This window comes from Rhinolophus sinicus, linkage group LG05 (assembly GCF_036562045.2).
Source record: "Rhinolophus sinicus isolate RSC01 linkage group LG05, ASM3656204v1, whole genome shotgun sequence".
NCBI lineage: Eukaryota > Metazoa > Chordata > Mammalia > Chiroptera > Rhinolophidae > Rhinolophus > Rhinolophus sinicus.
Window position 1 is genome coordinate 50882932 of NC_133755.1, and position 16998 is coordinate 50899929.

Here is a 16998-nt window from a genome sequence, read left to right on the forward strand (position 1 = left end):
CGTTTTAACATACAGCATGGCCTTCTATCCACAGTTACAGCATCTTCAGCGTGGTGACTTGCAGACGTTTTGAGATACAGGGCACAAAACTAATGGTAGAAGAGAGTTGGCTGAGTGGATCTGTCTATATACTAGACGAGATTAGCAGATTGAGTGCCAGTTAAACTGAGGAAAGCACGGAATGACATGTACTCACTCTTGTATTATTAACTAACCAGTGTAATTAATACCTGCATTCTTAGGTACTAATGTGGAGTTATATATCTGAGACAAACAGTTCTCTAGCAAAGCAATACCACATGAAGTATTGGGTATATACCTAGAAAAGTGATGTTAATGGTAGTTTTCCCTTTGTGGTAAGATTGTAGAAAACTTTTCTGCGTGTCATGAGGGTGATTTTTCTTTCTTTTGGGAGGTGGGAATGAACATATTTTTATAATTAGAAAAACAAAGCTATAAAATAAATTTTTTATATCTGTAATACAGCATAGAAAGGACACTGAGAGTTAAGGTCCTAGTGATCTTACCATGTAGTTCCAAGGCCTTACTTAAACTGGGATTCCCTTGCTCACAGGCTTTTGTGAGGCTCAAATGAAGTGCTCTGAAGTTCAAGGGTGGGGTTTGATTTAAATCTTTTCATTGTGAATCTAATGGAGCTATTATAATCTGGCTGACTAATTTTTGATGACACTTAGATTTCAGATTTCTTTACCAATATCTAAAGAAAATGAACGATTCCCTTCCTTCTGAAAGACTACCTCAAAATAACAGACAGCTCTTGATTGTCCAGGGTAGTGGGCATCTCAGAAATATCTCATGGAACCTAATGGTGACAGCTTTTTAATCCATCAAGCCATTTCTTCATGTCTGCCTCAAGAACTCAGTTTGTACTAGGTGCTTCTGACAGAATTTTTATGGTTGACATTTTATTGAATAGTTCTTGTTACAAAATGTTATGTTTTAGTTCTTAAAAGGGCACAGAAAAGAGTTTTAACTGCTACTTGTCAAAATAATAAAAATTTATTCAGGAGTTCAGAATGTTTTGTGCCTATTAAATATCCAGTTTTTGAAAAATATTAAATATAAGAAGATAAAGTGTTGATTGAAAATAGCAAATAGTATAGTTCTGATTTCATACAGTAAAGTTTTATGTACCCTTAGCCCCTTACCATCGCATGCATGCATGCACATATACCAAACTAGAAGAAATACCAAAATATTAGTTCACTCTAAGTGACAGTTTTATTGGCAAGGTTTTCATTTACTTTTACTGTTTTCTGTAACAAGCATATGTGACTTGTATCAGCAGGAAAAATTATTTTAAAAGGTTAACAATATTTAATTGCAATTGTTTTCAAAGGCGTTAATAATTAAGAACTCAGATCTCAACCCAGATTTTTCCAAATTAGTTCAATGATTTCATAAGTTGGCTATCCATAAATTCCTATAGGTAAACAAACCTCTATGGCCAGAGCTCCTGGAGTTAAATAAAAAAGGCTTTATAACGGCTGTGTTTATTTGTTCAGTTGTTTTCCAGATGGTAATGCCAAATTTGACCTTGTCTTACGGGTTCTTTCTTACCACGTTGTTTTTAGGTTATATCATCATCATTCTCAAAAGCCAGAGGGTTTATTTTCTTGGCTGTGACAGAACCTAGTTCTTAATCAGAATTTTCTTAATCAAGAACCCTTTGCTTGTTTTGCTTAATTTTCTGTTTCATAAATTAGTTTTTTCCACCAGAAAGATAAAATGAAACAAAAAGAGTGGAATATGAAATTGTTTAATAACTGATAAGTCAGTTAAGATCAGGTTGGAAGGATGGGTGTAGAGAATAATGAACTAAAATGAGATTTTAGACCTAAATCTGTATTTGTGATTTATACATTGCTTGTTAATCGTAAGTTAGCTGATTTTGGCTTTTGTTAGACCTTGGTGTGATAATGTTAGGTTGAGAAGTATGAAGTTATGTTGGTTTTATACTGCCCCCCCTTTTAATTAATGTCATACTTAATATTTAGCACTTCAACTTTTTTTTTTTGGAAGTATTCAAGTGTGTAAAAAAGTAGAGGAAAGGTAGTAAATCCTTACGAAATCGTCATTCAGCTTCTACAGTAAATATTTTTGCCAGTTCTGCTTCATCAAACTTCCTTACCCACCACCTACCCCTATCCCCCAACTCAGACACACCAGTTTTTTCTAGATTATTTTTTTAAAAAATCCCAAATTCATCATGTCACTTGTTAAGTATTAATTATTTGAATCTGTAAAATTTGATTTTTATGCCAGTTCATCAGCAAATCTATATGGATAACTGAAGATTTTCCGTTTATAATAGCCAAGGAAAAAGTGTAACTTTGGACTGGAGCTTACTGTTGTGCTTTTTTCTGATCTGTGTTTTGAGCTGCTTCTTTTTTTTTTCCAGACTTAAATTATTAGGAATTACTGCTTCAAAACACTTATAAAGAGCATCTGACTTTTTGTGTTGCTTTTACCTCTGGGGTTCTAGAACACCTATTATATTGTTCTTACAGGATACGTTTCGTTTTCTAGCGATTTTAACTGTATTTTTTGTGAATCTATTAAGATAGATGTATGTGAAGAAGGATACGAATTATTTTTATAATTTCTACTTTTCTCATCTCTTACCTCCCCCATGCCCCCCAAATTTAACCTCTGCTTTGAAAAGGCAGAGATTTAAAAGGTATTGATGCTCAGCCGTGTGATTTGTCTGCCTGAAAGTCCCCTACTCAATGAAGGAATGCCGGGAGGGAGAATGGAACACTTACGGGCAGCTCCGTGGTACTTAGAAAAAGTCTTGGAGTGGGTTTGATTCTGAGAGGTAGCAGTATTCCAGGTAGTGGAGTATGAATAAAGTATGGAAGCAAAAATGTGTTGGAAATGGCCAGGAGATCTCAAATAGACCAGTTTGGCTGTACCAGATCTTAAGTATTATTGTCTAGTAAGATGTGAAGGGTAGATTGGGATCACGTTATATGCTAAATGCCAGGTTAATAAGTTTGAATAATATATTGAAGGCCAACAGTAAAGTGCTAAGAATTTTCATGTAGAAGAATGGCACTAAAAGAGGTGTTTTAAAGATACTAATCAGTTAGTGAGTGAATTGGGATGGAGGCCAGCTGTGGTGTCCAGTGATGAAGGCTTGTAACAGGGTGGTGATGGTGATGAAAGGAAAAAAGAAAAGTACATATTAGAGCTATTGACTGGAATACATAGAATTTTATGATTAGTTGGAGAAGGTGAATAAAATGATTGTGATCTTGTTTACCGAGGGAATTGGTGGAGAGAGCAGAGGGTTGAAATTTGATAGTTTTTGGAGAAAATTCAAAAGTCAATATAAACTAGCTAATAGTTGGCATAAGAGAAATAGGTACCTATCAAATATTTTTTTCTGTGTTCATAGATGATTTTATCTAATCATCCTGAGGTTACCAAAGATTTGAATGTTTTAACTAAAGCTATGTTTTGTTTTGGTCCAGAATTTTGTAACTTTGTCAGAAATATGCAGTTAATAGGTTTATTTATAATTTTTAAAGTTATTCCAGCACAGCTGTCTCATTACTGTATTTTCATTCAGAAACTTTAACCCAGGGTATTCTAAAGTTTTAAAAAGTTGATAAATACATGCTTCTTAGACCTTGTTATCTGAAATCTCACTTCTCCCTGTTCTCTCAAAACTCTAGAAGTTACTCATGCTACAACACTAAACTGAAGCATTCATTACCGCTTCCAGAAATAAATTCTTTTCTGATACTTTATCATCATAACAATTCTGAGAAACTGTACTGCAGTTGGCTTACTTTCTGTTGTTAGGTTGTTTGCACTTTGGCTATAGGAATCTTGTTTTATTCGGCTTTAAAATTCCAGGGACTGTCTAACATAATGACTCTCATTATTAGATTCAAAAAGTGTTTAATAAATTGAATGAATGATTCTGAATTGATCCCTTTCCTTCGAAATCAGAAAGGGGGAAAAGAGATCTGTGGTAAAGAAACAACCTCTGAGAACTTATTGACCATAGCAACGGAATATATAGCCGTCTCCTCACCTCATCCCCCAAAGGAAAGCAGGATTTGGACACTTCTCAGAAAATTTTCAGTGTTTTCGAACCTACTGACATTGCCTGTTAAGTGCTTCTCTTTGTCAAAAAATCAAAGCAACAACAGCAAAAAAACAAAGATGAGATGTACAGAAATGGTGATAACAGAAAGCATCAGGTATGTGGCAGTGTAAGAGCCAGTAGCTAAAAATTGACTATGTAGAGAGAAGTGCATACGGAGTTGTCACAGCTGCCTACATTTATTTATGCCTTGAAGGCTGAGATTCTGGAACCCCTAAATAGGACTTGTTAACCTTTTTGGGTTACAGGCCTTTTAAAAAATTGAATAGTAGAGTTTCTCAGTTTGAATTTCCTGCTCCTTGCCCATCCCTCCCCTCCAACAAAACACAAAACAAAGCAAAACACTCCTGGTTTCAACATTAACAACTTGTCCTCCGTCTCAAAATTCTGAAGCTCCTCTCCAACCCAGAAAGAGCTTTTGTATGTTTTCTGTGTGGTACCCGACCCTAACCAGTAAAAGCCTTTCAACACTATGGCCTGTGCTCTGTGTTAGAAAAAAAATTCATTTAGAACCTCCATTTATTTATTTTTTTAGTTTTAAGCTGTATTTCTCCCTAAGGCCGTGGATGCTGTATATTACATGGTTTGGAGAATAAGAAAATTGAAAAATTTGAAATTGCTTGTTGAAACACATTAGGAAGTATTTGTTTTAAAAACATTTAAATTGAAATGTAAAGGATTAATTTTTTAGCCATTAGGAAACTCAGTTATCTAGAAAATGGCATATTTTTTAATGGTTATAGATAATAAAGATTATGGTTACTGTATCAAACTTTGTTCTGAGTATCTTGCCATCACTTACCATGATTGTATAAATTCTGTGATATTAACAGTATTTAAAAATTATTGTCAAATTAGTGAATACCATTGTTGGTGAAACCTCTTGCGTTTCTTCTAATAGCAGATTTGGAATACCCAGGACTCTATTACATTTCCTATTTTTGGGTTAGAAATCAACTTGACTTTACATATAGGTAATTTAATATTGTTTACATATTTACATATGTAATATTATTATAGGGCCATTTCATCTTAACCAACATTTTATTTTATTTCTTGTTCATAGGCTAATATAAAAAAGGAAAATAACTTAAAGGGCTTTTTGTAACCCACTAGTTCTTAGCCTTAAGATCTATCCCAACAGGGATGTATAATAGCATTCCTTTTTCCAGCTGGAAAATAATGGATATATACCATAGTTTATTCAACCAGTTTCCAGTCTCTGTAAACCCTCTTAATTGCAGAGGTGTGCGAAGGGAAACTTCCAGATTTCTAACTATATTTTATCGTTTTGATTTCTCTAATTCTTAAGAGATACTAGCTCCATCTTAAAAACTGAAGTGTTAGCTCTATGAAGGAATGGATCTGTTCTTGCTTAATAACTTTGCAATTTCCCCACCTAGAACAGCAATGCCACTTATTTGTTAAATGGATAAATTACAGCTGGATTTGAAATTAATCTCTGATGTATTTATTGTTAAGACAGTTTCTTTGCATTCTTAAAAGATATCCTGACTGGCCTGATATTTGATTTTGTACTTTTTTATTCCCATGGATAGATTGAGAATGCCCTAAATACCTTTGTTACTGTCCTGTGTTAGTCTGTGCATTAAGTAATTTTACCCTGGGGACATCATTGTAAGGGTTGTTTAAATAAGAGAAAGGTGAGAAAAGTGAAGTGACAAAGAAAGAAAAGGATGCTGACGGTGTGGGGCTTGCCTGTCTTTAAGAAAGATGTGAAGAAATAAGACTTCAGAATTAAATAATTGCTAAGTGAAGTTTATAATGCTTTATATAGGTAGGAAGTTTGACATACAAATACAAGCACCTGTTAGTCAAAATATTTTATTTGTAGTGAATGTTCTCTAAGAGACAAGATTAAACAGTAATACCTAAATGATTAAAAATGTACTTACACTTAAAATAAAATGGAAAATTATGCAAATGAAATATGAATATAGTTAAATTTCATTCACAAAGAAAATATTACTTAAAAATTGTTTAACCATTGAAGATAACATTATTTCACATATAGATTGTAAGCAGACTTGATTATAGTTTCAAAAATGTATTTGTCAGTTCTTACCAATGCCCAACAATACCCAATATTGTGTTTCATGTTTCTAATTTAAAATCCACATCATTGTAGTGGGAATAGTACTGTAGATAACTGAACACATGTAAAGTAATTTAGAATTCTCTCTTCATGATGATGTTTTGATGAACTACTTTGTCAGAAAGCTCTCTACCAGGATTAGAAATGACATGGTAGCATAAGGTGTTTGACAGTTTTATATTAGTGGATTACCGTCTGAAAATGTTATAAATATAAACTAAACTGAAATACGTTAGACTTAAAAGTGAAATTTGGAAGGAGTCGGGATAAAGGTTAGGAGAAGTATTGGCTTAAAGTACAGGAGGATTAAAGAAACTTGTTCTCAGAAAGGTTGGTGAAGGAGACCGATTGAAAGTGATTTGTTTGTAATGGATTTTCCATGATATGCATGCCAAGAGAAACTTTCTTATCTCTAGCTAGCAGGTCCTGGGATCAAATGCTTAATAAATAGCTATGACTGAGAGCACCTCTGACTTGCCATTACCGAGAGAAAGGGGAAAGAGATCTCTTTAGGAGATCCCGAGGGCTGTTAACTTGACTCTGTCCTCACATTAGATTTCACAGTGGACTAATGAATGATATAGGAAGTCTAGTTTGATTTTTGTTTTTGTTTTTAAGGCTTCTAAAAAATGCAAACAAACCAAACCTCTGCTTATTGATAATTCAAATTCCCTAATTTGGAAAAGGCCTTTTAATTCTTCAAGTATATTTTAGACTGTTCTGTGAAAAACTAGTGTCTTTTCAGGAGATAATTCAGTGACTACACACTGATACAGATAATGCCAGTTGTTAAATTAGAAATAAGTCTGCCATGATTAGTAAGTAGCTGTTGCCCCAGCGGTGGACCTCTCTGTCCCCACTCTTCTAGGCCCTTCCTGAGGACTGCCCTGCCATCACCTTGTGCACAGCAACCAAAACCTGAAGGGTGAGCGGAGGGACTCAGGACACTGCTGGCACACTGAGGCACAGATTACTGTTCCGATGGTGCAGTGCCTGTGCTTCGCCGATTACTAAATATTTCAACTGTCACTCCTGGGTATATACATGAAAACTCAAGGTTGGGAAGTGCATAATGAAAACAGGGTTTTGATAAGCAGCATAGCACCTCAGCTTTTCAGTATAAAGTAGGTATTGTGCCCCTTTAAGCAGGGTAGCACGTGCGTACACTTCAGACTTTCTTGACAAGGGAACTCCTTTGTAGAAGACCTACAGTCTTCTAGGACACTAGTTTCTGCAGAATACATGTGAAGGGCTGCTCTCGCATTTTGTAAATGTATAGGTACATTAGTGGAAGACAGTGCTATGCACATTAGGAAATAGGTAGGTTTTTGCCGTTAAAGAACTTAAAATGTAGCTACTTAAAATGTAGCTACTTTCAGCGATACTTGTTTATAGTTCCATGTATAATAATAAGATGACTGAAGTCTCTTCTTTTTTGGTTTGTTATGGGAGAGAAAATATTTGGAAGAGTTTGTGCTCCTAAAGTTGTGAGAGGAGTCTTCACCAATTAAAGAAAATAGTGCAGAAAGAGTGTTACTAGATGACTGAGTGCTTTTGTAAGCAATGGCTGATTTTTAAGGACTGAGTGAAGACAAAATTGTTCTTGGCAGTATTTTTATTTTGTAGAAGGTAGATACAATTTCATATGATTGTTTAAAAAGACCTGGAGTTTGTTATAAATGAACATTATTTACAGAGAATTTGGATATCATTGTTCAGTAAGCTTGTGTTTGCTGCTTGTATCTGGTGAATCAGAAGCCTGTGTAATTTTTATTGTATTTTTGTGTTTCATTCTAATTTGTAAATTAATAATTTATGTATGTCAGTTATGAGGACTTTGGATGTGATCATTTAGATAACAAATATTTGAAGGTATTTTGAGTAGTAAGGTTATATCCTTTGGAGGTAAGACAACAATGAACATGCCTTCAAGTGACAATCAATTGTTGAAAAAGATTGCACGTATGAACACAAAAACATAAAATAGTGAAAGGTACGAGTCCCCAGGTGGTATAAGCAATAAATAAGAAAGTTTGTTGGAAGACTGACTCTGGTCCTTCGTGGTCAAGGAAGGTTTGATGAAGTCTGACCTTGAAGAATGAGTAAAATCAAATAACTCAGGTCCAGGACAAGGTTTTATTTATTTACTGTATTTTGCCATGTATAATGTGCACTTTTTGGCCCACATTTGTGAGGGAAAAATAAGGATGCGCATTATACATGGGTAGTACTAATTCCATGTCTATATAAATGTTTTTAATTCATTTATGTTTATGAGTTAAAAGTGTAACTCTAGAGATCAATAATGGTATCCGTATGCAAAATAATACCCTGGAATACAGTTAATTGGTTTTGTTGAACTTACGACGACGAACTTGTAACAACGAAGAGTTCTTGGCCTTCTACGATGCATAAATACTGTAAATTTGTTACCGGCACATAAAATTTCTTATAGCTTGTATCTGTTCTTGTGTTTGTAATTATTACATAAAATTTCTTGTACCATAATATGTTTAAAAAATAAATGCTAAAAGTCGTTTATAATACAAAAAACAAGTACCTAAATGTAAACAAATAAAAATTTGAATAAAAAAATTAAAATGAAAGATTTTTTTCCCCTGGAAATTTGGGCCAAAAACGTGGGAGTGCATTATACACGGGAGCACATTATACATGGCAAAATACGATATTTTGATTGGCAGACATGAAGGCAGGTGGGAAGAGCAAAATAGGAGGAAAGGCCTAGCTGGAGTGTTTGGTAAAATTAGAAGGGTAGAGATTGAACAGATTGGTTGGACCTTAAACATAAAGCTAAGAAGTAAGTACAGGGAATGAGATTCTCTTGGATATTTGAATAGGAGTGATGTGGCAAAAATGGCCTTTTATAAAGATTAAATGTAGCAGCATACAAGACGTTTGGAAGGGTGAGTGTTAACCAGATAAAGCCCATTTTTCAGCCAAATTAACATTTCACTAACATATATAAAGAAGAATATATAATAGAGTTACAAATGAAATTGTAGCTTGAATCAAAAGTGACGATCATCCAATAGGATCCATAGTGTGGGTTTCCATAGTAGGTGTAAATGCCTGAAGACCTCATGTTTCCCACCCTGCAGGTGATAGAAAGCATAGGCATAGTCTGTTTTTAACAGAGAAGGGCAAGTACTCTGACTGCTGGCCTTGGTCCTGAATGATAGCTAAAGTGTTATTTCTCGAAGTCCTTTGGAATGCGTGCTGCATTGCGATGGGCTAGGCAGCAACCAGTTTTAACTAGTACAGTGCCTGGGAACTGCAAGGTAGTCTTGCTCACGTCTGTTAGTAGTAAGAGCATGGATTATGGGGCCAAATTACCTTCAGTACAAATCTCGGCCCAGCCACTTATAAGTGACTTAACTTCTGGGCCTTAGGGTCCTCCTTTGTAAAGCTACATGTCTTAGTGGGTTATTGAAATGAATCCATGTAAAGCACTTAAAACAGTCATTAGCACATGCACAGCTTTCTATAAAGTTAATCTTATTATACATTTGTATATACTCTATGAAGGGAATCCAAGAAAAAGGTGACTGACTGTTACATTTTATGTTGTATGTTATAATCAATTCCATGCTGCTGCACACTCACCGTCAGACTCTATAGGCAAGTTATTGGTGACTAGTTTTCATCTTAAACAACTGTTTAACAGCAGAAACTTAAGGACAGTCTAATTGCTATATGGAATTTATTAGATGGGATTCCAAGGAAGCTGTGTCTTGGAAAAAATGGGACTTGTAAAATGTTAGGCTTATAGTTCCTATTTTTATTGTGTGTACATCTGATAACATGTTAAGTGTGTGCCTTCTTAAATATTTTAATGCCTTCATCTTTTTTCTTTTCAGTATTAAAGCGTGAAATAAATCCCCACTGTATTTCAAGATTATTTAGAAGGAGTTGTAATTCCCACTCAGCACCTAGGACAGCACCCAGTGCGCCACAGTAGACATGAACTCTGGCTTGAGGTTTGGGGTTTGTGTTCTGGATTCGGGAAAGAAAAGAAGAGAAAGCTTTTGGGAAAGTTTAAAATCCTCGTGAACACTCTTTAAAAGTGTATGAAATGCAGAATGGTTTCATGGCTGTGTTTCAAAATGTTTTACACTGGCTGTAGAACCCACTTCATGAAGTAGTTTGAGTTAAAATGATCTAATATTTGTGTTTTAACTTTCAGCTTTGTGTTATTCTTGGAAAATTTCGCACCACTTGTGAATTCCTTGAACCTGGGCATTGCAAACCCACTTCTGTTGGGCCCATCTCCTTTGCACTTTGCTCACATTAAGACTCAGTTGGCGCTTCAGCAGCTGAATGCCGTTGCCTCACATAGTTCAACACCACCTTATACTTTATTAAATCAGGCTTTCTTGAAAATAGCCATGTCGAGACCCGGGTTTAATCCTCGAGGAAACTTTCCACTTCAAAGGCCACGAGCACCTAACCCTTCTGGGATGAGGCCTCCAGGACCATTTATGAGGCCTGGATCTATGGATCTTCCAAGATTTTACCCAGCAGGGAGAGCCTGTGGAATTCCACACAGATTTGCTGGCCATGAATCTTATCAGAACATGGGACCACAGAGAATGAATGTTCAGGTAACTCAACACCAAACTGATCCAAGATTGACCAAAGAAAAATTGGGTTTTCATGAAGCACAACAAAAGAAGGGGAAGCCTCATGGTAGCCGGTGGGATGATGAGCCTCAGATACCTGCATCAATGGGAGTGAAACGGAGTTCTATGACACAGGTTACAGAGCAGAGCCCTAAAGTGCAGAGCCGCTATACAAAAGAGAGTGCCTCAAGTATCTTAGCAAGTTTTGGATTATCTAACGAAGACTTAGAAGAACTCAGTCGCTATCCTGATGAACAGTTAACGCCTGAAAATATGCCATTAATTTTGAGGGATATAAGAATGCGAAAAATGGGGCGCCGATTACCTAATATACCTTCTCAGAGCAGAAATAAAGAAACACTTGGTAGTGAGGCAGTTTCAAGTAATGTGATTGATTACGGGCATGCAAGCAAATATGGCTACACAGAAGATCCACTTGAAGTATGTATTTATGATCCTGAATTTCCAACTGATGAGATCAAGAATGAATTTCGGTCACAGCAGAGCATTTCTGCATCTGTTCCCCCACCAAATATGATGTGTAATTCTATGTTTCCTGTTGAAGATGTGTTTCGACAGATGGACTTTCCCAGTGAGTCCTCCAATAATCAGTCCTTTTTCCCAGTTGAGAGGGGAACCAAGATGTCAGGCTTACACATTTCAGGAAGACAGTCAGTCCTTGCACCTGTAAAATCTGTCAGCCAATCCATTAGCCAAACAGTTAACCAGACCATGAGTCAGTCTCTGATCCCTCCTCCTATGAACCAGCAACCTTTTTCATCAGAATTAATTTCAGCTGTAAGCCCACAAGAGCGGATCCCACGGAAGCCTGTGATTAATTCATCAAATGTACACGGATCAGGAGGAAGTAAGAAGAATTACCAGTCAGAGGCTGACATTCCCATTCAGTCTCCCTTTGGGATTGTGAAAGCATCCTGGCTACCAAAGTTTTCACATGCTGATGCCCAGAAGATGAAGAGACTTCCAACTCCTTCTATGATGAATGATTATTATGCAGCGTCTCCAAGAATATTTCCACATTTGTGTTCTCTGTGTAACGTAGAATGTAGTCATTTGAAGGTGAGTGTTTTTAAAGATCACTGTATAATGATACTCAGCGCCCAGGTTTCCTCTCAATTCTTATGTATGCTTAATTGTCGTGTAATGCTCAGGCATTAAGGAAATGAGAAATTAATTTTGATTGCGACAGCAACGCTTAGTTGTAATCTAAGTAGCCCTGGCCTCAGCACTGAATTGAGTGTTAGGCTTTCTGTTTTCCTGTGACTGGGCACGCCACCTGGTTCGTCCATTTATTTTGAACTTTTGATTAGTTATCTCAAAATTTATGCAACATAAAATTTATATAACATAAATTGTATACTTATAAGACAGTGTCACATGAGTCACTTTTATCTCAGTAAGAGAATCTGTTAGCTTCAAAAAAGCTGGAATAAAACATTTGTACTGCACACTTTGAAGAGATAGTATATTCTAGCCTTGCATGTATCTATCTACCTATCTTGAGCTAAAGATAGTTAATGTCAATTTAAATATTTTCTGACTCTATCTAGACTAGGATTTTTAGTGTTGCATGAGAAGGAGCTTCCTAAAATAACTTGATCCATAGCAAAATTGAGTCAGGAGGAGTTATTTAGGGACCAGCTGTGGGCTCAGAATAGAGTGTAAAATTATAGAAATTTAGAGAAAAATCTTCTAAAAATAAAGCCTTAGGTATCTTCATGTTAGTATAGTTAGTATAGTACATTACTCCTCAGCACGAGGGGTAATAATAGAATATACTATTTGACAGTAATCATTGGTGGATTTGAATAGGAATTTCCAGGGATATTTTATTTACTTACATATGTTTGGAAACCACTATTCTATTTACTGATGCAATTTGTAAATTTATATCAGAAACGGTCAGGAAGGAATGTACTTCCCATGGGAACAAGCTTTCATTCAAGGCCATAGCGTTGGTTATACATTTTGAATGGGCTTAAAAAAAATCTGGATGTTAATTCTCTTATTGTTTTCTCCTTCCAGTGCTGCTCTTTTATTGTCTTTCTGTTACTCACCAGGTTTCAGCCAAAAAGAATCTGATACCTAGACCTGATGCTTTTTATCTTAGGGTTAACTCCAGCAAAGAAAAGCAGCATTCTACCTCACTTAAGCCAGATTTGCCGAGTTCTAATAAAATAATACTTGCCTTACTCTATCAAAGGGAGTAGCAAAGTCTTGAAAAATCTCAGTAATTCATAACACTTAGTTATAATCTGTAAGTAGCCTTAGCCTGAACACTGAATTGTATTAGGCTCTCTGTATTCCATTTATTTTGAACTTTAAATTTGTCATGATGAATCCAAGAAACACATCTTAAAGAACTTAAAAGTTTTCGTTTTCTTTCTGTAGAATAGAAAAGGTGTACATTTGTGCAGCTGGTATTTACTGATTACCAGTTTTGTACATGACTCAAGTGCTGGGGCAGAAATGAAGAATGTAAAGTGTAGATGTTGTTCGTAAACAGTTTATACAGTCTCATTGTCTCCTAATTACACACCTAAGGAATAAAGGGAAAAAACCAGAGGCCAACAAATGGTTTGGTGATTATATTTAATGTGTTTGGGTATGCTGTAGGGCAGAGAGATTTAATATTCTATCTTAATTTCAGGCTTATATCAGTTCTGGCCAGCATTATCGATTTACCAACACCTACATTGTATTTAGCAGTATGTAATTTAAAAGAAGTGTAAATATTCTTCCTGCCATCACAAGGCCTGTGTAGTCTAGTTAGCTAAACCTCACTGAGGGATAGTGACTCCTACACCCAGTCTTTCCGGACTCGAATGATCTGGAAGGGAAGACGTCATGGCATAGGTTGCAGATGGTCTTGAATGATGAATAGGCTTCTGGATACCTAGGGGAGGGAGGGTACCATTTCAGACAGAGCACAACTGAGTACAAAGGGCCTCGAAAAGCTGTCCTACGAAGTTTAGACTTCAGGTGAGAGGCATCGGGGAGCTACTTAAGGTTCTGATATGTGAAGTGACATGTTAAAAGTGTAATTTAAGGAGATAAATCTGGCTGAAGTGTGCAGGGTGAATAGGAGTGAGAATCTGAAATAGGATGGGGCACTTAGTTTGAGGCTTCCCTGGTGAAAGGCTGGATTCATATAATAAAAGTAAAATTCTGAGAGGAAAAGAAATCATTACGTGATTAGAGCTCACAGAGATGGATTGCCGTTTAAAACAAACACTTTTAACAGTCAGGACAGCACCGTGGAACTGACCAACGAATTCTTCAGTACTAGGGGACTAAATGATAGGGATTTGTGAACCTAGACTCGCACGACATAAACTACCTCTCGTTTCTTGCTGCCTTGTAAGTGTTTATATATGAGTATGTGAAATAACTGTGGCCAATAAATGTAAATGACCAGTTGCAAATTTGTTCTTGGTTAAGGACTATTTAATGATGTTCTCCACCCACGGAGTCTTTAAAAACTGTAGCCTGACAAAAGCAACAGTAGGATATGAAATGTATTTTTTTTTCCTAAATTGGGATTTAGTCATTAGAGGAGGAGCTGTCTTGAGCTTAGAAGTTATGTCTTTTTGACTGTCCTTGGTTTAGAAGGCTGTTCTTTGTTTTAAAACTGTGTCTTTCTGATTGAAATAATTCAGTTTGAGAACCGACAGAAGATTTTTGAGGTAGTTAGTTGGAGGATGGAGAGTGAGCTCTGATATGGGTATTTTTATGGTTTGATCCTGGGCTCTCTCAAGTCTGTCGTCCTTGTAGCGTCTTCTACTTAGTAGGTAATTATCACTCCTTCTCTGGAGAAGCAGTACTGCTCCCAGTCCCTTTTCTAATCTGCATACTGTTACTTAGTGGAAACTGAGGTGGGATAGATACATTTACTGAACTTAAAGCAAGTAATGTCAGTGAGTAAAGTGGACCTATTAAAAGAGAGTGGGTGTGTGTATGTGTGTGTAGAACTGGAAAGACTATGCTTAAATAGGGCATCTGTCAGCATTAGCTGATAGTTGCTGTATAGAATACATACATAGCCAGTATTACACCTTCATGTTTTTTTCAAGAAAACCTGGAAATCTGGATTTGGGCGTAAAATCTCTGGATTTTTAAATGTTGACGACTTATTAAAAACAACAACAACACTTTGTGGTCCAAATAAATCATGCTCATTCTACCTGCCAGTGTGTCTGTTTGATGTAAACAGTGTTCAGTTAATGTCAAAGACATGGGTTTAGCAGTGCTAGAGACCTGGTAACTGCCAATCTCTCCTAGCTTTCTATTTGTATCGCTGAACAGGATGTGCAAAGGTTGTGTTTTTGCAGTCTACAATCAATTCCATGTCTTAATGAAATAGTTTAGCGTTTGTCATAACCTGTTGCTGAGTATTTCAAGTAGCATTCACTTATTTTCACATAGTTCTTGACAAGGCAGATTCCATAATTAGTGTCAACTTTGATTTTCACTGTGGCAATTTCTAGTTCGTCTTCAGCAATGACAAAATGTTTTTTGAAATGAAAATGAATAAAATCTTTCTCAAGGAAAGTTTTCAAATACAGAACTGTTCAGTAAGTTTTCTGCCTGTCCAAATGCTGGAGAAACAATAAAACACTGAATATGTTGCTTTTAACTAATTGTTTCACTTGGGGAACTGTATCTTTGAAAACTGTATTGCTTTTTAAAAAAATCTGATGTATCTTCCAGGAGCTATTTATGGGTACAGAATGTAATTTTAGGGCAGATTTGTAAATGAAGTAATGTACAAGAAAGCATTTTGTTCATTGTAAAGCTTTATATGTAAGGGAAACACATTGTGTCTTTGAAATGGTGTTACTTTCCCTTAAATAAATTAGATTTGATCAGTAGCAGCTTTTCATATTTTTACTAATTTTATCCTTTGCCAATATAGTGAGTACCTTGTTTGGAATGGTGGTACTAGCCTAAGAGGTAGGATTTTTTTGTTGTTAATGTTATTAGCATGAATTTTAGAAGTAAAGTCATTGAAACTCCGTATCTTGAAGATGCCATTTCAGGTACCATTTTGTTTATAGAGTTTTTGGTGTTCTTTGGAATGTTGTTTTTATATTTGAGATGAGTTGTTTCTGATCCGTGCTTTTATATTCTTCAAGTTTAAATATGTATTTGGTTGCAAAATGAGTATACATGGGTGTGATTTTTAAAATGTATACTCCATGTCTTAAGTGCCTTTGTTTGGAGGCCATTGTTTTTGTTTGTAAAATTTTGTTGAGTAGCCAAATGCTATTTGTAACTAGATTTGTTTAATTTTTGAAAAAAGTATGCGATGTCATTTTAAACAGCCTAATTTCATTAGTCAATATGAGGAATATTCTAATTTCAGCACTTTTCCCCTTTTATAATAGGATTGGATTCAGCATCAAAATACATCTACTCATATTGAGAGCTGCCGTCAATTACATGAACAGTAAGAACAATTTTTTTCTTTTTTATAGTAGCAGATTTACAAAAAAGTTAATGCTCATGTATGGCTATTTAATACCTTCAGTGTGGTACCTTGGAGAAAAAATATTTTTAGAAAGCTATTGCCTATCTGAAGTATTAATTTTATAGAAGTATATAAGGTCAGATAAATTAAGTTCGTGAACTCACCCTAGAAGAAATGCTACATACCTCATTGCTGAATATCACTATGCTCACCTTCCAAGTACTCCCTTTGGGAAGCTATGCACCGACGCCAGCGCCTAGTCCACCCTTCAAAGCAATTTTGGAACACTTTTTCTGGAATGGCCATCAGAGCTGTCATCGTATTACCCTTGATGTCCTGAATGTCATCAAAATGTCTTCCTTTTACTATTTTCTTTCTCTTTGGGTAAAGAAAGAAGTCATTGGGGGCCAGATCAGGTGAGTAGGGAGGGTGTTCCAATACAGTTATTTCTTTACTGGCTAAAAACTCCCTCACAGACAGTGCCGTTTGAGCTGGTGCATTGCTGTGATGCAGGAGCCATGAATTGTTGGCAAAAAGTTCAGGTTGTCTAATTTTTTCATGCAGCCTTTTCAGTACTTCCAAAAAGTAAACTTTGTTAACTGTCTAGTTGGTA

General features: G+C 35.9%; 1 protein-coding gene across 4 annotated transcripts in view; it reads left to right on the forward strand.

Moving 5' to 3' along the window:
- ZNF638 (zinc finger protein 638) overlaps positions 1–16998 on the forward strand; it is a 113162-nt gene that overhangs the window by 47137 nt on the left and 49027 nt on the right. For all 4 annotated transcript variants that reach the window (XM_074332145.1, XM_019718798.2, XM_074332146.1 and 1 more), the window contains exons 2-3: positions 10459–11974; positions 16303–16364. In XM_074332145.1, the coding sequence (XP_074188246.1) occupies positions 10459–11974; positions 16303–16364 (1578 nt within the window). The remainder of the gene's footprint in view (positions 1–10458; positions 11975–16302; positions 16365–16998) is intronic.